General features: G+C 37.8%; 2 protein-coding genes across 4 annotated transcripts in view; both read left to right on the top strand.

Moving 5' to 3' along the window:
- LOC127049158 (HBS1-like protein) overlaps nucleotides 1–23,017 on the top strand; it is a 110,783-nt gene that overhangs the window by 2,964 nt on the left and 84,802 nt on the right. The window contains exons 2-4 of one of the 3 annotated variants that reach the window (XM_050949655.1): nucleotides 2,408–2,473; nucleotides 4,407–4,544; nucleotides 16,193–16,387. In XM_050949655.1, coding sequence (XP_050805612.1) covers nucleotides 2,408–2,473; nucleotides 4,407–4,544; nucleotides 16,193–16,387 — 399 coding nt within the window. Of the gene's footprint in view, nucleotides 1–2,407; nucleotides 2,474–4,406; nucleotides 4,545–15,534; nucleotides 15,672–16,192; nucleotides 16,388–23,017 lie in introns of those variants that run through there. The other 2 variants (XM_050949653.1, XM_050949654.1) reach the window with 2 other exon arrangements.
- Nucleotides 16,605–22,405, top strand: LOC127049271 (uncharacterized). The gene is made up of 2 exons (XM_050949881.1): nucleotides 16,605–17,121; nucleotides 17,797–22,405. The coding sequence occupies exon 2, from the start codon at nucleotides 17,825–17,827 to the stop codon at nucleotides 18,635–18,637; it is 813 nt and encodes a 270-aa protein (XP_050805838.1). The 5' UTR covers nucleotides 16,605–17,121; nucleotides 17,797–17,824; the 3' UTR covers nucleotides 18,638–22,405.

Raw genomic sequence — 23,017 nt, forward strand, 5'->3', positions numbered from 1 at the left:
TTTCCCACATCACCGCTCAGCCCCCTTTCCAGATTAATGGGAAATATATTAATATATTAGTGTGGAACTGTGGGACACTTTTCACTGTTATTTTTTGACCATGTTGAAAAATGACATCACCCCGCCGCCATTAACCAGTTTCTAATCCATGACAGTACTTTACTTTTCACCCTATGGCTGCTACTTAGTTTCCTTAGCAGCTGTGTATGAGGAACTTTGTCAAATGGTTAATGAAAGTCCAAATAATTATGACAACCTGTTCTCCATTATCCTTTTGAAATACCCAAATAATTCTAAAAGAGGTATGATTATTCTTTACAGAAGCTGATTTGTCTATCTATGTCACATCAAGTAGTCAGAGCAATAAGCCTTTAATTCCCCAGATTGATCTGAGTGCCTTTTGTAGGGAAGGGTACATTTGCTTTGGTGTAGAAGCTGTTATTAAGGAGTATGTATAGTTTTCTTAGCATTATAGCTACTTCATTGTTCATGACTTTTTAAAACAAATTATATAAATATTTTAAACTGAGTGTGCACTAGCATATTTTAAACAATATTTTAGTATATATTTTGTTCTTTATAATTATGTTCACTATGTATTTATAAATACTGAGCCTTGAAAATAAGTTTGCCTTTTCCATGTTGTTAGTATAATTTGCTTCCTTTTAATGAGCTCTGAGAGCCATATCCTGATCCGAGTAAACTTAGATTTATTTATTAGAAATAATTAATATTACCCTTACATAGCTTTACATGTCCATACAGCTTTTCTGTTAATCTTCTCAGTACTCTTGTAGTATTTTCCTATTTTATAGATGGAGAAGTGAGGCAAGAGATGGAACGGTCATTGAAAGAGCCAGGACATTTTGGCTCTCAATCTTATGCTCATTCCTTCAAAATAGATCATGCTTCTTCCTAAGAAGGCCAAAGAGTTTATTCAACTGAGGATATGGTTATTACTTAGTGACATTGTAGTTCATATTTAAAAGGAAATAGAAGGAAAACCTACAAAAAACATGAGCAATCACATTGCTGGAAGGATGCTTACTCAGTGCTGAACATTTTCTATTCCTTCTCTAAAAGCCAGCAAAGATCTTATTCTTGGAATAACTAATATGAGGAGATGATAAATTTAAAAAAATGCAGAACTGATTGTGTTGTGTTTTTTAAATGAGTGGGAGAAGGAGAGATGCATAGAAATATGGGGGAGAAGTTATAGAACAGATCACAGAATAAGGCAGGGGTGAGCAGTCTTTTTGGCTTGAGGGCCATATCTGGATGGGGAAATTGCATGCAGGGCCATGAATCTAGGGCTAGGGCTAGGGGCTGGGGTGTGGGTGGGAGTACAGGGTGTGGAAGGGGTGCAGTGTGCAGGAAGGGGCTCAGGGCAAGGGGTTGGGGTGGATAAGGGGTGTGGACTGCAGGAGGGGACTCAGGGCACGGGGTTGGGGTGCAGGAGGGGTGCAGCAGAGGGCTCAGGGCAGGGGTTTGGGTTGTGGGCTCAAGCCCAGCGCCGCTTACCTGGAGCGGCTCTGGGTTGGCAGTGGCGCCTCACCGCTAAAGCAGGCTCCACGTTGTGTGTGTGTGGGGTGTTTACCTGCCGCGTCGGCAGGTTCGGCTGATTGTGGCTACCACTGGCCGCGATTTGCCGCTCCAGGACAATGGGGGCTGCGGGAAGTGGCGCGGGACAAGGGATGTGCTGCAGTGCCCATTGGCCTGGAGTGGCGAACTGCTGCCAGTGGGAGCCATGATTGGCTGAACCTGCGGACATGGCAGGTAAACAAACCAGCCCGGCCCGCCACGGTGCTTACCCTGGTGGGTGGTGTGCCAAAGGTTGCCAATCCCTGTTATATAGTACAGTAATAAAAGTACAGTTGTAGTTACATTTTCTTTTTGTGTAAGTGTGCTCTGTTGTATCTTCTGCTAAATCATCCTGCGTATGTGAACGCTCAATGCACATGAAAGTACTTTGAGTATGTGGTTTTATAAATTTATCCTTGAAGTTAAATATTCTAGTAGGAAATATGCTGACTATTGTTTTATTTCACATATATTCATATATAGACAGTCCCATGATTTGCTTAGGTTCCATGTTAGAGGGAGACAGAAAAGGAATCAGAGGGTTCTTGATTTTTTTCACTGTCCTATACATAGTCTATTGAGTATTAACTATATATATATATATATATATATATATATATATATATATATTACTATTCTTACTTATAGCTGATTAAATAGACAATTTTTATTGATGTACCTTTGAAATATTAAAATGGAATAATTATATAATCAGGGAGAGGATTTTTAAAAATATTTAAGGAATTGCTTTTAAACATTCCATACTGGTTAAATATTTAAAAAATAAATTATATGCAGATTAATTCTTTCTTTTTCTGCCTCTTAGATTTTGAAGATGATGATCTTTATTGCCAATCAGTAGAGGATGATTGTTGTATTTCCCCTTCAACAGGTTAGTCCAAATGTTTGTCTATGCAAGTCTCATTTGGAGAAATTTGGATAAATATAGATAAATTATAGAGAAGATTAGGATTTTCTGATGAGTAAAAGAGCTGAGAAGTCAACCAAGGCAAGGCTGGCTGAGTAGTGCTATATTTGGAATGTGATTGGAGCAGCAGTTGCAAAAACATGTATTTATTCCCAGAACAAAGCTATGTGGGCCAGATTTTTAAGAGTATTTAGGTGCATTATTGAAATCAGTTGGAATTAGGGTCCTAGGCACTTCTGAAAATCCCAGTAGACACATCTGCTTGTTTAGGCAACTAAATGACTTTAAAAATATGGTCGTTTGTCATTTTGGTTTTTCTTTATTCTATAGTAAGCAGTTGCAGACACAGATATGTATTTACAGTATTTCTCTTCATGTTCCCCTATTTAAAATTAAATTGCTTCGTGTTGAGTTTTAAACTTTGCTGGTGGTTTTTTTTGTCCTTTTTGTAAGGAGTGAGGAGGTCCTCTCACCTTGTAAACAAAGAAACCAACAAACAAATGAAAATCTTTTTGCGGATACAGACTAACACGGCTGCTACTCTGAAACAAATGAAAAGGCACTCTAGATGTATTCTGTTTTTAAACAAGTGGGTTGCATAGCTGTGCTGGGGCTTGTGTGCACCCTACAAAATCTTTCAACAGTAAGCTTTTATTTAAAAGTGCCTAATGCTGGTTACATCTAGAAAGATAGCTTTGCAAATAGTTGCAGCAACTAAGATGATTAAATGTAAAACATTGGCTGATGTGCATTTAAGAAACATTTGATATGACTATAACTTCTTAAAAGATGAGATTATTAAATTTGTATGTGTTGAGTATAAAAGTTGGGGTTGTGGGAATATTACATGGTCAGATAAGGAATAGCTGTTTTCTTTGACCATGTCTGTATGGGGTGTGTTTTTACTACTTGTGAATATTTGTGCAAATTATTATTATTTATTATTACACCAATGTTTGCAGAGTCACTGAACTCTTGTTTTTGTATGGAAGCTAGAATATTGTGTGTGCACAAGGCTTTTCTCATTTAAAAAACTTTAGCCATCCAGTGACAAAGTAGAAACACAACCAAATGTCTCAAGAGTCTGCTCATACACCATAAATAGCAAATAGTTGTAATGAATGTTCAGAGAACTCCTAGTCTGAAATTTCTTTACATAAACTTTGAAAAATTATGAATTATGACTAGGAGCCGGATTCAGCAAAGCATTTAAGCATATTATTTAGGTGCTTTGCTTATTAGGGGTGAGATTTATGCATGTGTTTAAAATTTAAACATGTGCTAAAGTACTTTGATTCATGGCCTGTATTTTTAAAAAATTGAAGCTCAAGAACAGAAAAATGGGCTGAATTAATTGAATAAACTTTGTTATGAATAGATAAAAACTAGTATATGCTACTTTAACCCTACTTCACACTGAACTTTAAAACAAACTAATTATGGCCAATGCACTTATTTTTTAAGCGGAAACAGTGCAAACGTCTTGAGATTTAGGGTCATGAAGTTATAAGTTGAGTCCTAAGTAAAAATATTTGAGAACTCTTGGTCTAGATTTTTTTTATCCATTTGAAAGTCTTCATAAACTTGATTTTTTTGTTACAGAATACTGAACTGGGTAGAATTGTGCATTATATTTAAAGGTACATGGATATTGACTTCTGCATGGAGGGTCTCCTCTTTTGGTGGAAGGGGGCCATCCGGGGTATAAAAGTATGGACTCTCCTTTGCCCAGTGCAGTTCTCTAGGCTAATAATTACAAAATGAGATTCTTTTTTCCAAATTAATTAATGCAGGCTACCATTAATACATATTTTCTTTAGCTAGATTTTGTATTCAAACAATGGGATACTTGTTTGAAGGGAAACTATTTTTAATATTCTGCTCCTGCTTGTTGTAGCTGCGCAGTTTATTTACTCAAGACGTGACAAACCCTCAGCATTTGCTGAGCGATTAGAAGAAGGGTATGGCTATGAAGATGCAGAAGAACCTACCAAGAATATTACATCCAATCACCAGCTAACTGGAGTTGACCAAGGTAATTGTTAAGAACAGTTAATCAGTTCAATCTTGTTTTCATTCTTCTGTGACTTAAAGACCTTTATTGAAATCCTCTTCTATTGAATTATCTTTTATTGATAACCGACTTTTATTACTCGCTGACTTTATCAAACTGCCCACCATTTTGGGGCCAAATAGTAGAACACCCATGAATTCTAAGGAATGGTCATATCTAAAAATACATTTCAAAATGATCTTTAGAAGGCTTCAGTTTCTAGCTATTGAATCTTGTTATGCCTTTCTCCGCTAGATTAAAGAATCATTTAGTGTACCCAGTATTTTCTTCTTGTGAAGGTACTTGTATATTATAATCAAGTCACTACTACTATTTTTTTGTGGACACCAGAACTGGGTACAATATTCCATTATTGGTCTCACCAGTGTCATACAGAGGTAAAACTGCCTCCCCACTCTTTCTCACAACTCCGCTTTTATCGGAGGATTGCATTTGTCCTTTTTGCCACAGCTTTGCACTGGAAACTCCTGTTAAGTTGCTTGCTCACTGTGACCCCTATATCCTTTTGAGAGTCATTGCTTTCTAGAATACAGACACCCCACCCATTCTTTAGATACGGCCTGAATTCCTTGTTTCCTGACTGCATAACTTTGCATTTTGCTGTATTAAAATGCATTTTGTTTCAATGGCTCCAGTTTACCAAGAGATACAGATCTTTCTGTGTGACTGCCTTGTCCTGCTCATTATTTACTACTCTGCCAATCTTTGGGATCACAGGCAAGTTTTGTCACTAGTGTTTTTATATTTACTTTCAGATAACTGCTGAAAATGTGGACTAAAGTCTAATACTGATTCCTTTGGAACCCCTTTAGAAATATTCCCATTCAATGATAATTCCCTGTTGTAAAATTTTTGAGTCTGTCAGCCGGTTTTTAATCCATTTTGTGTATGCTCTACTGATATTGTATAGTGCTGATTTTTTATTTGGAATGATGTGCTATATGGAGCTAAATGCCATACAAAAGTGTAAGTATATTACATCTATCTTCACAGTTACCTTTATCAACCAAACTTGTAATTTCATCAAAGAGTGAAATCAGATTTTTTGACCTTTTTTCTCTAATGCCATGTTTACTGGCATTTACTATATTTCTGTCCTTTAATCTGTTATTAATTGAATCTTGTATCAGCTTTTCATTATTTTGCCTAGGATTTATGTCAGTCTAAGTGGGCCATTGTCCAGATTATCTCACTTGTCTTTTTTTTGAATAATGGCACAACATTAGTACTCTTCCAGTCTTTTAGAATTTATTCTGTATTACAGGATATATTAAAAATTAACATCAGCAGGCCAGAGATCTTCCGAGCCAACTCTTTTGGATGCAAGTCATCTAGGCCTCCTGATTTAAATGTTTATCCTTGGTAAATAATGTTTAATGCCCTCCTTGGTTACTAAGGAACTGGAAGGTGCTTCATCATCCTCATGTATTATAAATTCATTATCCTGCTTTTTTTCTTCAGATGCCAGCCAGAAAGATTTATTGAACACCCTGCTTTTTCTGCATCCTAATTAACAATTTTGCCATCTCCATCTAGTAATGGGCTTATTCCATTATTAGGATTACTTATGTTGCTTACATACTTAAAACAGAAAACCAAAAAAACTCCTCCACCTTTTATTGTCCGCAGTCCTGCGAAGCATATATTTTTCCCTGACGCCTTCAGCTTCCCTTATCAATTTTCAGCACATTTATCTTCTAATTTTTATCTATTGCTATCTATTTCCCATGTGTTATAAATTGCTTTTTCATTTCTAATTACTGCCTCCACTTTGGCACTATATCAGGTTTTAGCCAAAGTTGTCCTCTCTTTTTTCATAGTAGAATTGTAACTTTTTGGTCATCTGATAAACTCTTCTTAAAGAACTCACCATTTTTATTGACATTTTTCTTTCTGAATTTTCCTCCCAATCAGTTTTGCTCATAATTGTCCTCAGCTTTGGGAAATTAGTACTTTTGAAGTACCAAGTATATATTTTACTGGTTGGAATCTTCTTCTTTTTGCCCGCAATATAATCAGGTCATGATAAGTGATCACTAGTCAACCACAAACTCTGAGTCTAGTGATTAATTCAGCTTTATTCACCATAATGAGGTCCAAAGTAGTTCTGACATTGGTACATGTTTTTGTGTTAGAAAACCATCTTAAATAAGTTTGAGAAACTGTAATGATATTTAATTGCTATCTGCATGAGACTTCCAGCATATATTTCCCATAAGAGTTTTCTTTCCACATGTTTCAGAGTAGGAGTTTAAGGAGTAATTCATCCTGTTCTCTGGTTTGATTTGGTGGTCTGTAAAAGACCCCCACCATTACCTTCTCCTGTATTTTATTAGCACTAACTACCTATGGGGAAGATAAGGTTTCTACACTATTGTTAAAATAGCCACATTGCTTATACCGCATGTATCATTGTTAGTTTTCTGGTTAAATATGTAGTTTGTTAAATGTATACCATAAAATAGTCAGCCTGTAGAACCTATCCAAGTTAACTTTGCGCTGAATACTGTATCATCTTTTTTGAGAACCTCTGAACATTTCCACTTAAGGGGAACAGTGCGCTGGTTGCACAAACCCTGTTGAAAACTGTCACTCTGACTTTGCATGAGTAATGCCATTTGGCACTCGTATAAGAGACTGAGTGAGTATGGTTGATCATCACTTGATCACATTTATAATGTGCAAGCTGAATAAAGTCCAGACCAGTAATATATATACTTGGTGTTTTAATAGGGCAAACTTCACAAAGCTGAAAACAATTATGAGCCAAGTCAGCTAGTTGGAAGAATTTAATCAGAAAAATGTGAATGAGAATTCAGGAATCATTTAAGAACACCTTACTGGTTGCCCCAAAAGCCACAATAGAGGAAGAAGGTTTTACTGGTTTAAAACAGACCTTGTTTAGAGGAAAAGTGGAGGGAGCTATACAAAATTAAAAAAATTATTTATATATATTGGCATTAATTACATTATATATATATCAAGAAGAGGAAGTTGATAGTAATGAATATAAATTGGAAGTTAGAAATTGTAGAATAATAAGGGAAGCTAAGGGACACATGGAGAAATTTGTGGCCAGCAGAGTTATGGACACTAAGAAGTTTTTAAAAAATGTGTTAGGAACAAAAAGACTCCTGACAATGATATTGATCCATCATTAGAGGGAAATGGTGAATTACAAATAATAATGCAGTAAAGTCAGGAGTGTTCCATAAATATTTCTTTCTGTATTTGATGTGTTGGGGTGGGGAAAGATCTAGTCTCATCATATGGCGATAACATTCTTTCCATTCCACTAGTATCTCAGGAGGATGTTAAACAAGAACGAAAGGTAGACATTTTTAAATCAGCAAGGCCTGATAACTTGCACCCAAGAGTTCCAAAAGAGCTGGCTGAGGAGGTCACTGGACTGTTAATATTGCTTTTCAGTAAGTTTTGGAACAGTGGAGAACTTTCAGAAGACTGGAAGAAATCTAATGTTGTCCCAATATTTAAAAAAAGTAAATGGGATGACCTGGGTAATTTATAGGTCTGGCAGCCTGACACCAATCCTGTGCAAGATAATGGAGCAGCTGATATGGGACTCGATTAATAAAGAATTACAGGAGGGTAATGTAATTCATGCCAATCAACATGGGTTTATAGAAAATAGATCCCGTCAAAATAACTTTATCTTTTTTGGATAAGATAACAAGTTTGGTTGATAAAGGTAATAGTGTTAGTGTAATATACTTAGGCTTCTGTAAGGTGTTTGACTTAGTACCACACAACATTTTGATTTAAAAAAAAATTAGAACGATATAAAATTAACTTTTGTTGTTTGTCGTGTTGTTGTAGCCATGTTGGTCTCAGGATATGAAACCCACAAGGTGGATGAGGTAATATCTCTTACTGGACCAACTGTCTGGATTAAACCTGAAGAAGAGCTCTGTGGAGCTCAAAAGCTTGCCTCTTTAATGAACAGAAGTTGGTCCAATAAAAGATATTATCTCACCCACCTTGAGTCTCTTATAAAATTAAAATCTTGTACTTTAAATGGTTTAAAAACTGGCCAACTGTTAGGTCTCAAAATACAATTTTCATCAGGCATGGGTATTTCCAGCATCAGTTCTTAGCCCTGAGCTAATTAACATTTATATCCGTGACCTGGGAGAAAACCTATCAGCATCACTGATAAAATTTGCAGAAGACACACAAATTGGGGGAGTGGTAAGTGATGTAGAGGACAGGTCACTGATTAAGAGCAATCTGGTTCGCTTGGAAAACTGGGTGCAGGAAAACAAAATATTGTAGTATGGCTAAATGTATACAATTAGGAACAAGAATGTAGGTCATATTACAGAACGGGGGACTCTATCCTGGGAAGTAGTGACTATGAAAAAGGTTTGGGAGTCATAGGGCATAATCAGCTGAACATGAGCTCCCACTGGGATGCTGTGGCCAAAAGAGCTTATGTGATTCTTGGATGCATAAAGGGGAACCTCAAGTAGGAGTAAACAGGTTATTTTATCTCTATATTTGGCGCTGGTGCGGTTGCTGCTGGAACAGTGTTCTGTTTTAGTGTCCACAATTCAGAAAGAGCTGTGAGAATGATTAAAGAATTAGAAAACATGCCTTATAGTGATAGACTCAAAGAACTCAATTATTTAGCTTAACAAAGAGAAAGTTAAAGGGTGACTTGATTAGTCTGTAAGTATTTACTTGGGGAGCAAATATTTAATAATGGGCTCTTCAGTCTAGCTCACGAAACTCAAGCTTGTTGGGACAGACAATTCTGACTCTATACTTCATGAGAGAAAAGTTGAATGCACAGGCTGAGACTCCAGAAGGCCAGGGTTCCATCCAGGGCCCACAATGTCTGTCTTTGGTGATGAAGCCCGTGACCACATAATGGCCCAAGTCATTTGCCTTTATGCTGGCTTCAGCACTAGACTTTAAGTGAGGTTGAGCACAGGTTTGTCTAAGTCCATGACTCTTCCATTTAATGTGATGATCAATAAACCACTGAGTTGTCTGCATTGGTGAACCTTGCTAAGACTCTTCCAGAGTCTTAAGATTTGGCACTTTAACCTGGTTCTGGCAGCATGCCAACAAAACCTGACACTTCAGAGGGCCTCTGGACAACTTTGTTATCAGACCTTTGGAAAAAATGATGCCTCCTTGAACCCAGAAGTCTGGCACTGATGACTTAGCCCATGTAAGCTGCCTTGCTTTTAATATATCTCTCTGGCAAATTTCTCTCAACTTTTCCTGCCAAGAGAAAGGAGAAGAGAGATTGTCTCTCTCAAAACAGAAAAAAGACATTGGCCCCATTCTAAGGATAATACTCCAGAGCAACCACACCAGCACTGGAGTCTACAATGCAGTGATCCCAGCACCACCAGCAGACTTTTCTCTTATTCAGATCTCTTTGACTCTGTCCACATCCTCAGGCCTCAGTGTTGAACTCACGTTTAAAATGTTAGCATCCCCATTATTATTATAGCTTCTCTAGATACATTATTTTCTGGCCCGGAACAGTTTCAAAATCCTCTAGCATGAATCTGCGTTTTGGTACTGGCAACTGTCTGCGCCATCCAGTATGGGATTTGAGGGTCATTCATGTTCACCTTGTCAGCAAGAGCATGCTGTCCCTAACTTTGGGGGCATCTCCCTCTCTGTCCTTGTGAGTTTGAAAGGATTTTATGTAGGGACCTGTCCAGTTGCTGAAGTGGTCCTATGGATATGACTTGCATATTTGTGATGGGGTGCTCTATTCACCGCAGGTCTGGGGCTTCCTTCTTGTCATTCTGGGGAATAGCTTACCAGGTCAATGCCCCTTGCTGTTTTTGCACTCTGCCTCTTTGTCTGCAGCTCATGTCTCACCCCAGGAGTTGCTGCAGCCTCTTTGTGACTCGGTTCTCTGGCTTGGTCACTATTTTGGCTTCCTCTTCCTGGGGTTGGAAAGTTTCTTCCCACACACAGGCTCAGGCATTCTTCCTACATACTGCCCTGCTGGTGGCACTTTCCCACTGGCTGCTTTGGGAACCCTGGCTCGTCCTCTACTCCGGGTCCTGGTTCAGTGACCCTCTAGTCAGCAGTCAAGGTCTGTTTCACTCTGTACCTTGCTGCATTTCCCTGAGTCCTTTCCTAACCTTTGGGCTCTTCCTTACGTCTTTGGGTCTGCCAGCTTCAGCACTCCCTCCTTCAGGGAACAACCGCAGCCTACACGTCTCTGTAGACTCCAGACACTCTTCCCTTTTCCCACGGAGTGATTAAAGCCTTTCCCAGCAGCCTCTTCCGTTGCCAGCCTCCTGGCTTATATAGGCTCTGCCAGTTCCTTCGCAGAAGGTGAGCTTCTTCTAATTAAGGCTTTTTTTCCTCAGCCTTCAGCCTAATAGGTTAATTGGCCCATTTGGCTTCCATTAACCCCATAAGGGCAATTGTGCAGTGTACACCCCATCACAGGCCTTTTATAGGTTGTGAAGCCTACAAACAGAGGGTCTGCCTTACTTATCATGTGAATCTTTCTGGGGAAACACCAACCTAGTGTGGGTGGTGCCTGGAGGGTAAGAATCATGGAAGATGCATACATTTAAGGTATGTAGTTCTTTAACAGAACATGGCAGTGTAGCAGAGGTGGCACAGTTGGTTTCATTTTCCCAAAGAAATGCTTCCAAGCATTCAAAAGTTTGGCAAACATTGCCTTAGAGGGGATTGCACCCTTACACATTTATCTTTATAAAATGGCATTGACCATGACTATTACTTCTATCAGGAGAGCTAGTGAAAAATTACAAATCCTGATGGCTAATCTCATACCACATTACATAAGGCAGCGGTTCTCAGCTTAATGCACAATGTGTTACCTGGGCTTCAGAGGACAGGTGAAAGGGCAGCTGCAGCGTGGACCCTGACCCAGAGCTCTGCCGCTTGGGACTGGCTGGCTGCCCGCCCCGACCCCCATGGGGCCGCCCCCGCTGGGCCAGCCAGTTGCCAGGCCCAACCCCGACCAGAGCTGGTGAGGCTGAATGGCTGCCCTGGACCCCAGACTCCTGCCATGTGGGGTGGGCCGGCTGCCCTAGACACAGACCCCGGAGCTTGCAGGGCAGGGCAGCTGACCTGGACCCCCACCATGAGAGGCAGGCCAGCAGCCCCGACCTCGTCCCTGCTGTGCTGGACAACGGGGCAGCCCGCACCCTCTGTGGTGGGCAGACAGGAACTTGGCGGACCCTAGCCCACGGGCCACCCTTTAGCACTTGAGCTATGCTGCAGTTGTGTTCTAATTGGGCCGCATGCAGGCTGCGGGTTGAGAACCGCTGAATAAGGACACAGTGGTCCTCCAGTCACATCCTAAGTTAATTCCCAAAGGGGTTTCACACATTCACATCAAGCAGTCCATCCGCTCCCTCTCTTTTTCCCCTAAACCCGTGGCCTATGGAGGTGAGTCTTGTTTCCATATGTTTACTGTGAAAAAGGTTCTCTCTTTCCATTTGGAAATAACTAAACTTTATGCAGTTCAACAGATCGTTTTAGCTTATGTGAGGAAAAGTGCCATATTCACCCAGAAATTATTAGAGGATTAGATCCTACACAGTTTTGTTATAACATAGCTGAAGTCCATATCCCGTCAGGGCTTAAGGCTCACTTGGCAAGGCCAGTGCTGAGTCTGTGAGATGCCTTAGACTTATCTCAGTTGCTGAACTGTACAGAACAGCTATTTAGAGTTCTGTTTATAAACTCAGTAAACTCTAGTTCTTAAATTTAGCATCACACTGTAATGATGGGTTTAAGAGAGCTGTTCCGCAGTCTTTTCCTGAGAACTCTTCAGGCTACATTACGCTGGGGTTGTACTAGTCACTAGTCCCCCACTAGTCAGAATGTGCAGGGGTCCATTGAAGAAAAAATATAGATTACCTCCCAGTAACAGCGATTCTTTGAAAGTTGCTTCTGCACATTCACACTTAGCTCTCACCTTCTCTTTTACCCAACAGTTCTCTATGCGCATAGGACTCTGTGGTACAGGAGAAGGAACTGAGGCAACTGGGAGATGCACTCCCTTATTGAGTCTGAATGTTTGCAAAAAGGGCATGATCATTCAGCTCCCACAGATATGATTTTCAAGAGGGGTTCATGAGTTTGAGGTGGCAGGAGCACCATCTCGCACAACTATAAATGCACAGGGTGACTGAAGAATCACAGCTACTAGCAAATAGCCTTTCTGTGATTCTTGATACATTAAAATATTTATTGTGGGACACTAATATTGTGTTATCTGAGTTTTCTGCATTTAATTTCTCTTAAAAGGAGCCTCAGAGATCTTATGGTTGCCATTGCAGTCATGAGACATGTCATTTGGGTTTTAGCTCAGCACGTAAAGCTGGCATTGCTTTAAATCTTGGTATTGTAGAGTTTTGGTGAAGAGCAGTGGTTCCCAAACTTTAACAACCTGTGAACCCCTTTCATTAAAATGTCAAGTCTCGTGAACTCCTTCCTAAAAATGAATATTTTCAGGGATTTTCTCCCTTACCTGAGGATAAAGTATAAAAGCAGTGATCTTGGAAGTATAAAATTTGTTTTTATGACATGCTTATTACACAGTTATTTATTATTTATCATTACAGCATTTGTTGCCATTTTCATAATGTACTAACTCTTCCAAGATCTCACTTTTGCAGCTTGTATCACTTTGATTAAGCCAGTTGTAAGATAAGGCTCCTGGCTTTCATCAAGGAGTATCAGAGTGAAACAGCATGAAGGTATTTAAGAAGCCAACTCATAGAGTTCCTCCTACACAACAGTCAGGTCTTGAGCGGTCCAAGCAAACAACACACATTACACAAAGCTTAAACTTGTTCTTCATAATAATTAAAAAAGCAGTACTAGCAGCCTGTGTAATTTTAAAAACAGCAAAAACAATCTACCTCCCTTTCAATTTCTTATAAGGAGTCTTGAAGTTTAAATCTCCTCAGTGTGATAGGTATGCTTGCTTTGTTCTGCATAGCTCTTGGAAGTCCCTGGGGCTCCGGGCTGGTCCTGTGGTGCCTGGGATCCCTAGGGACAGCTCTATCTGCCATTTGAGAATTTTTTCCCGAGAACTCCCTGTGACGTTTCGTGAACCCCAGTTTGGGAACCACTGGTGAAGAGGATGATCAGAATCATTACCTTGTCCAGTTCAATGTCAGGGCTCGCTTTTGTTCTGCTGGGTATGGAGGACTTAGGGCTTGCTGATTATTAATGCTGTAAATATAATGGATCACTTTATTGATAGTAGTAGGATGTAATTTTCTTTTTTTGTTTGAATACTGATATTTTATTCCTAAATTTTGAACATTATTAACTTTGCGTTGGTATTTAAATAACCTGCAACAGATAAATCATTTGAGTTAGTGGGTAGAGAGACGGTATCAGAAGTTTCACATTGCATCTTTCTGATTGATGTGTGGCAAAGAAATCTTGAAAGATATATGCTGTGCCTGTAATGGAGATGAAGAAAGTTTTCTTGTCCATCGTAGAACTCTCACTGTGATGATGTTTGTTATGCTAGTGCCTAAAGGTCAACCAAGTAGGCCTCTCATTGTGCTAGGACTGTACAATCATGGAGAAGGAGATGATCCCTGCCCCAAAGTGCTGACAGTCTAAGTCAGGGGTCGGCAACTTTTCAGAAGTGTTGTGCCAAGTCTTCATTTATTCTCTCTCTAATGTACGGTTTCGCGTGCCGGTAATGCATATTAACATTTTTAGAAGGTCTCTTTCTCTAAGTCTATAGTATATAACTAAACTATTGTATGTAAAGTAAATAAGGTTTTTAAAATGTTCAAGAAGCTTCATTTAAAATTAAACTAAAATGCAGAGACCCTCGGACTGGTGGCCAGGACCTGGGCAATGTGAATGCCACTGAAAGTCAGCTTGCGTGCCGCCTTAGGCACACGTGCCATAGGTTGCCTACCCCTGGTCTAAGTAGACAAGACAGACACAGGTGGGGTGGGGAAGGTAGGGGAAGGGAAGAAGAATTAACAATGAGAGTTACAATGTGAAGGCAGCAAATGCCATGTCAGTTCCATGAGTTTTTTTGGTGGTGAGGGTGGGTTGAATAACAGCCAGATTCATCTGTATTTTCTCAAATTGAACAAAGGGTTAAGGGTATGTGACTGAATTTTTTATCTTTGTCAAGGATAATATTGTTTGGTTTCTGTGTATGCAGCCCCAAGAGTGAGGTGGGGGAGGCATTTACCAATCTGTAAAATATTCGTAATATTAGAATATAAAGGCAAGGTCATTGACATTGGGAGAGGTAGGAAATACTATTCTAATGGATATATAAGTAGCATTCATTTAAAACAGGGATAGGCAGCCTGTGAGCTGACTTTCAATGGCAGTCACAGTGCCCGGGGCCTGGCCGCCCATCCGGGGGGCTCTGCATTTTAATATAGTTTTAAATGCAGCTTCTTAAGCATTTTCAAACCTTCTTTACTTTATAATATATAACAAAACTTTTGTTGTATGTAGACTTCTAGAAAGAGACCTAAAAATGTTAAAATGTATTCCTGGCACATGAAACCTTAAATTAGAGTGAATAAATGAAGACTTGGCATACCACTTCTGAAAGGTTGCCGACCCCTGATTTAAAACATATGAGAGATCTGTAGTAGGGATCTGTGCTAAACAGCCAGTGTGAGGATATTTCTGACTGTCCTTTTTAAAACACAGGGTGGTCCAATAAAAGAAATAACTGGACCCACTTTGTCTTACCTGCTCTTAAAAATCTCCAGTGATGGAATGAAGGAAGATACAAGAGAAATTGCAGTTTAAAACGGAGTGTAATTTACTTATTTTAAAGAGAGAGAGACAAGCACCTGTCAGGGATGGACTAGATAATACTTAGTCCTGCTATGAGTGCACGGGAGTGGACTAGATGACCTCTCAAGGTCCTTTCCAGTCCTATGATTCTATGATTTTGGTTTGTTTTTAGGATTGTCCATCACTTTATTCTGCAGCCTCCCTTTCATTTCCCTTTACTTTCTGTAATGTACGCAATATTAATAGAGAAGTCTGGCTTCAAAGCATATGGATTTTAAGACCTAGAAACCCCTCTCAGTTCTAGGAAAGGTAAGATTTCAAGTAGCTTTAATGCTAAAGCGTTAATCTAAAGATGCTAGCATTTATGGTTATTCAGTTGCTAAGTTCCAAGACCTGAAAAGATGCTGTTTGCCATAAAAGTTAAATACAGTATCTGTAAACACTTAAAATGTGCTGTTAAATGGATATCACATGGTCTTATCAAATTACTTTGAATAGTTTTTAAGCTGAATAATTGCATTTCTTCTTTGGCATGAATGCTGTTCATGTTGGTAACACCTCATAATTAAGTGTTCAGCCCTTTAAAGACAATTTTAAAATCATTAGATGTATTTCTTGTAGTAATGTTTTGGTGAAATAATTGAAAAACTCTTCAGTGCAGGGGGTAAGAGAGCCTGCAAGAGGAAGAAATCAGGTTGCAATGATTTTATAATTACCATTTCTGCCCCACCCCAAATATATGTATTGCAAGTATGGTTTTAGTAATTTATCACGCCATTTTGTGAAAATATGCGTTTGTATAATTTTATAACTACTGATGTCTTTTGTAGCCCGTCTTTATTTGTGCCTTGATCAGATGAGAGAAGTGCTGGGGGAAACTGCACCAGAGCAGGTGATGGTGGAAGCAGTGCTGAATAGTAAATTTGATGTACAGAAGGCTTTGGATTTTGTGCTTGCACAAGACTGTAAGCAAAATGTGAAGACCAAGAATGAAGAAGCTGCGACTACAGGAAAGACAACAAAAGGTATGCTTTTATTTAATTATGTTTTGGTTTAGATTCAAGTTCACTGGCTGTGCATAGGATACTTGAGTTTTTAGAACTGGAAGATACTTGCACTGTTATATCAAAATTACTCATTGGAAAACAAAACAAAGTTCTCAATCTTCTATTTCTAAATACATTTCATGGTTTTTAAGATATATAGAGAACATCTCTTTATAGGAAACAGTAGATTTTTACTAAACTTAAAATCAAGTTTTAGTTTTAGACTTGGTCCTCCCTCCTAAATTCAAATGTAAGCAACCACAATTCCCAATGAAATTGTTTTCTAATAAATACTTCAATTATGTTACTACTTACGTTATCCAACTGCTAACTTCTGTATTTTTTTTTTGAGACAGCAAATTTTAAGACATTTTAAATGTTTGCTTGTGATATAGCAAGACTGTTTTTGTAGAGCTAGTACAATAGCTTGGTTGTGTGGATTCAGACATCTCAAGAGTTGATATTCACTTACTAACATAGTGTTTCTTTTGGTGGATAATTGTAATAATTTTGCTAAATGATTGAATAAATGCCCTTCAGAACTCAGTTCTATTTGATTATAGAGACAATGATGCAATGCAATTTTTCAAGTAACATTTAGTAATTAAATGCCTTTCATGTTTCTTCTTAACTTTGCTGTTGCTGTCTCCTTAAAAAAATGGAATTTTTCGTTGTGACCATGCATCTGTCTGAAAATTATTGGCTATTGTAAGGTAAGGAGATTTATTTTGTTCAGAAACTTTTGCTTATTCGGAGAACTTGTCTTACTTAATAGAAAACTCTTCAGCAAACACCAACATGTCTGAGCTCAGTAGCCTGACAGTCAAAGCTAAATCACCTAGTTACTTTTCAACTTTAAGTGACAAAACACTCTTCAAAGCTAAACATTCTAATATATCCTCAATAGAAAAGAAAATATCTGAATCGTCTAATAAATCTTCAGGAGTTCTGTATTCTTCCCTCAATAATGATATGTATGAAGAATCATGTTATGAATCTGTCAGTAAACATGTAGCAGTACGGCTACCAGACAATACCAGCACATTAAGTTTGATTTCCAGCAATGAAGACAAAACTTGCTTTAGTGTAGGTGCTGAGTTATTGGAAGCTAGTCAGTCTGAAAATCCTGCCTGGAAGCAGTTGGAGTGCAAAGAATCACAGGACTTGAAATCTTTGCTGATGCAGAATATAACTAATGACTATTTGAGTCTCCAAGACAGGGGACTGCTTGGGGTCCAAAATTCTTCAGATCATAATAGTAGAGGAAGTATGGATAGTAATCCTGGCTTAATGAGTTCTGTAGGGAAACTGACACTTGATAATGATATAAACTGTACTCAGAATAGAAAGACTGAGCGTTTTGAAAATTTTCCTTCATTTCTACAAAGTACCAGGCAAGAGATCTCATCTACAGACATGGATAGTTTGCCATTTTCAAACTCTGGGGGTCCATCACTGGCTGACCTACTTCAAGAGCACCAGGAAAGTAATTCAAGCCACTGTTCTTTGTCTGATCTTTATAACCAAACATCTATGAGTTTTATAGATTTGAAATTGGGATCCTCACCATTGTCACAACTAGCTGGTCAACATCAAGCTGCAACAGGGATGTCAGAATTAACAGGATCTCTGTCTTCTCTGGCATTGTCTCAGGCTTCTCCAGTAAGAGAACTTGAGAATTTGTCACTTTCAGATTTAATTGCGGAAACCATTGAAGTAGATAATCCTCAAGAAGCAAAAGACTGTTTGAGGTTCAGTATAGCTGAAATGTGGCCTCCTGCAGGAGTAAACACAAACATTGACTTAAGTGTCCTTATAAAAAATCCAGAAGTATCTGCAGAAGCAGTAGCACGCCAGTCAAATACCATAGTCCCAGAAACTAAAGTTTTAAGTTCAAAGCAAGGAAAAAGTATTATTTTAGTTAAAGGAAATAAAAAAAGCAAAAAAGGACGTATTTCTAAGAGCCAGGATCTGTCTCTCTCATGGATGAAGGCTCTTTGTGCCAGACCGTCAGCTTTTGCTTTAACATTGTGTCTCCGTTATCCTTCAAAAGGATGTAAAAGGCGCACAATTGATATCCATAAGACTTTCCTATACAGTAGGCAAGTAAAAGAAGTAAAAAATAAGGAAATTGACCCTTTAATATCAATAACACCATTTGACTTTAAATCAGCATCTCCTGATGACATTGCAAAAGCTGGACAAAAAAGAGCCTTTACAAGAGACTAGTGTAAAGTAGGGGAAAGAAATAGAATTTATCCTTCAGAGCCTTTTGAAATGATTTTATAAATTTTGTATTGGGTGACTTTATGACCTAGAATTCACATTCTATATTTTTTAATTATACATTTGATAATTCTCAACAAATACTTCGTGATCAAAAAATTTGTGAACTTTTAAACTACTGCACTGAGTGTCTGTATTTTTATTTTTTTGCATACTTTTCATTAAGATACAACATCTTAATTTTCACAAACTCTTAATCTTTAATACATAGGAATTGCACATATATAGAATACTACTATACAAAAGTACATTTCTAAGTAAGAAAAAATAGACTTAATTTGGGGAAAAAAAATCCTACCTATACCATTCTATTTTATTGTTTGGTTATATTGCAGAACAAAACCTAGAATCGATATTGCTCTGGATTAATTTTATTAGATGTACTTAAATTTAAAGTTTCTGGTAGGTTACATAATTAAACTGTCTTGTGGCACCATTTAATTTCCAACTGTTGCTCATTTCATTCTCAATTTCATTATTCTTTTGTATACTTTGGTCATAGTGATGTCACTAATCTTAGAAAATTATCATATGTTCTCAAAAGCTCCAGTTATTTAAAAGAAATAACCCCAGAAAAATCAGTCAGACCACTATACCTGATGATGAGCCATTTGCTAGCTTTTTGGTGGGACCAGACTTTCTTATGACAACAAAGTACTATAACTTAAGGTTACAATTTTTATATCTGTTCAAAACATCCAAGTGTTAAACTGGGCATTTAAAGAATATTGGAAAACAATTGTGTGCATAGTATATATTTCATCAAATTTTTTCCAGTTGGAATCCATCACCTATTTTAAGTCTGTTTTAAGTGTGTTGGAAGAAAAATGTTCTTTTTTTCCCCTTTGGCATTAGTCATGCCTAGTCAAAAGGGAATGACAAGCTATGGGTGCTATTTCTCCTTTTAGGAAAAAGTTGCCTTTAGTAATAGAAATGTGTAATGTTGCATTCACTTTTCTTGCTGGAGCCAGTGCTCGTTATTTTGAGTCTTAATATGTGAGGCCAAAGTCAGGTCTTGAACTTCATTTCTTATCCAATAGTCATTGGACTCTGATACTGTCTATAGGTAGTCATACCTTTACAGAGGTGTTTGTCAAATATTAGTAGTTTTTCACTTGGATTCATGGACTACCAGTCGGTATTTTCAACTGTCAATCTGCAGTATATCCTATACAAGTACTATTATTACTAGAAAAATAGACTTGTTTATAGTTTACCGTAACTTTATTCAGATATAACCAGGAAACTGTTATGAAATAATGGGTTAAATCTTAATGGTGGAGCTTTAATAAGTTGATTTATAAAAAAGAAACCTTAATATTTAGTATTGTTCCTAGGTTTAAGTAGCAATGTCAGTTTAGTTATAAAAATGTATTTGAAAGCACTGGAATGCAGATTACATTTGCTGTACACTAATTTGTTTAGCTGGTAGACATTTGTAAATTGTCACTATTTAGGGAATTCTTCAAACATATGAGTATCAGACTTTTTTTGTATTGAAGTGTTTTTGATCTTCTAAATTCTCCAGAATAGAGTTCATGGTTCTAGTGCCTTTTAATAAAGATGGTAGCACCGCAGTGTTTATATTCTAACTGATCAGCTTGATTTTTGTTTGTTTAGTCACTCATATCCAGAAGCCTTTAGGAGCCTTCAGTAGGTTAAAACATAATTAATGTAAACATAGCTTGTTTAGGTAAATCAAAGAGCAGAAATAAAACTCAACATCCTCCTATTTTGCTCACAAATTATATATATTTTCCCCAACATAAACTACATGGAAACAGTTTCTTGAGCCTTATCCTGAAGGATGTCACTTTTTCTCAAATTATCAGAAGAACTTTCTGCTGTCTCACACCTTAAACAGAGAAAGCTCTAGATGACTTTTGTTGCTATCACAGGGCAATCCTCAAGTACGCTAGTTCTTTTATCATTTAAGATTTTCATAGTAAGTACTCCAATTTTACTTGCTGAACAATAAGCAAACAAGATAGATCAGAGTGAGGCTATTCGCTGGCTCAAAATACTCACAGAATAATTCAGAAATGTTTTTAAAAAAATCTTCATTCTAGTTATCTGATTTCTGAAGTCTCTCTAAATATGAACAGCCCTTTACTTGATATCTAGAATCAATTTTTCCTATTAAGATTTTGGGTCTTATCTGAAGAATTTGTGCAATAGACAGTTCTCCAAATTTTTTTTAAATGGGATAGTGTGCTACCAGAGATGAAAAAATTGTTTAACATTTTAATAGTTTTCTTTTTAATGGCCCAGTCTTTTTTAGTTTACTTTAGGTGATTTTGCTCTTTTCTTGTTCCTGCCGCTTCCTCATGGCTTGAATTAGCTTTTCTAATGGAGGTGTTTCTAATCTCTGGTGGAAGAATTGCTATTATATTTAGTGGAGTAAATTGTTTCTTTGCTTCTGCTGCTTCTGTCTAGTCTTATTGTATTGTCTCTGTTCTCTCATTTCCTCTTTGCTACTCTTCTCCCAAACCCTTTTTTAACATTAGATGCTGCTAGCAGTTTTAGAGCCAAATTCTGCACAAATCATACCTGCACAGAACTCCTGTTGATTTAATCACAAGTTACGTGCAAGTCTCTGATGAAAGAATTCAGCACTTAGAACCCAGTCCTGCAATGATATCTGTGCAGATGAAGCCATGGGCCTATGCCGCGCTCCATTGACTTCAGTCGGACTCCAACCACATATGGCTGTCCACCCACACAGATGTCATTGCAGATTGGGGCCTCAGTGTCTAACTTTACATGTAAGTACTAGGTGACTAACCCTTAATATTTCTCAGATCTGTTGCTTTAGTACTGTTGGTGATCCTGAAGATGCTATGCATAATGCTGTTCAGCAGGATAAAAATCATGCGGCGTGTGGTGGGGATTGTCTGTCCAGACTGTAATCCTGCAGCCTGAAATGATCCTTGAATAAATATGCACAGAGGGTAAAATTTTCAAAAGGACTAAACTGACATCCTACATCACTTAGGAGCCTAACTTCCATTTAATACAATGAGACTTAGGCCCCTGTGCCACTTAGGCACTTTTGAAAATTTTACCCACAGTTTTGATTTTTAACTAAATGGTAGCATGTTACTGTATTTTTAAAACTGAAACGGGTGTGTAAATAAATTACTCAATAAGAACTATGTTTATGTGGTTCACCACAGAAAATTCTTAATTTTCTTAAACTACCGCATGATATTATGGCACCTGGAATTTTCGTATAGCATATTGTTGATTGGTTCCAAAAATGTTTCTACTTAATGAACATTAAAATCTGTTAGTGAAATCACTTTTTGTTTACATTTTATATAACATAGTCAGGGAGGTGGTTTGTTATAAATATTTCCTTAATGGTTTGCAGCCAGCCTGTAACTTGGCATGTGTGTATATGGGTCACTTGTATTAATTGCTTACATATTGATATTCAGATTTTGAAATCATAAAGTATTTGTGTCTATGCACACACAATATATACATGAAAGAAAGCATTAAGCTACATGGAATATACTGCTTACACTGTTCAGACTGTTGTACAAAAGATACTTTACATTAAATTGTTTTTATATATAATTTTTTAAAATTCGGTGTGTCATTTAGTTTTTTTTAATGAAATTGCTTTGTGAATACTGCTTTTCATTTATGTACAAAAAAATAAAACACTTCGTAAAGACTGATTAAATAACACATGATTTCTTGCTAGTGGTTTGTCTTGTACAAATTTTGTTGCTGTTAGCAGTGCACTAGCCATTTCTTTTGAAAAGATACGCCCCAGTGTATGACTCGATTTGCACAAATGTACCCCTGTTCCCATACAAGTTTCCAGACATGACTGAGGCTCTATGCAGACAAATATATCCGCACATGTGGAATCCAGGTGCAGGATAGGGGTCATAGTTTGCCTTTTTTAGAAATGTATTTGAGAACCTTCACACAGTTAGATTATGGATAGAATTTTTAGACTTCTCTAAGTTCTAAGCAAAAAGTAGAAAGGAAAGGATCTTAATGAAATAACCATCTAGCTCTAAAGAAAAAATTCTATGCCTGACATTCATTCTCAGGGCTTGTTTATACTTATGGCTAAATCGGCGCTGCCGTATCGATCGCAGCAGTGTCCATGTGGGTCTGGTGAAGACCCGCTACGTTGATGGGAAAGTGCTCTCCCATCGACGTCTGTACTCCAGGTCCCCAAGATGTGTAAGGTAAGTCAGCAAGAGAGCGCTCTCTTGTCAACACAGTGCAGTGCAACCTTAGGTATGTCGACTTCAGTTACGTAACTTATGTAACTGAAGTAGCATAACTTAAGTCAACTTT

This window comes from Gopherus flavomarginatus, chromosome 4 (genome assembly GCF_025201925.1).
Source record: "Gopherus flavomarginatus isolate rGopFla2 chromosome 4, rGopFla2.mat.asm, whole genome shotgun sequence".
NCBI lineage: Eukaryota > Metazoa > Chordata > Testudines > Testudinidae > Gopherus > Gopherus flavomarginatus.

What these genes read in the sequence shown, in the direction of transcription:
- LOC127049271 (XM_050949881.1), top strand. Translation starts at nt 17,825, where the DNA reads ATGGATAGTTTGCCATTTTCAAACTCTGGGGGTCCATCACTGGCTGAC.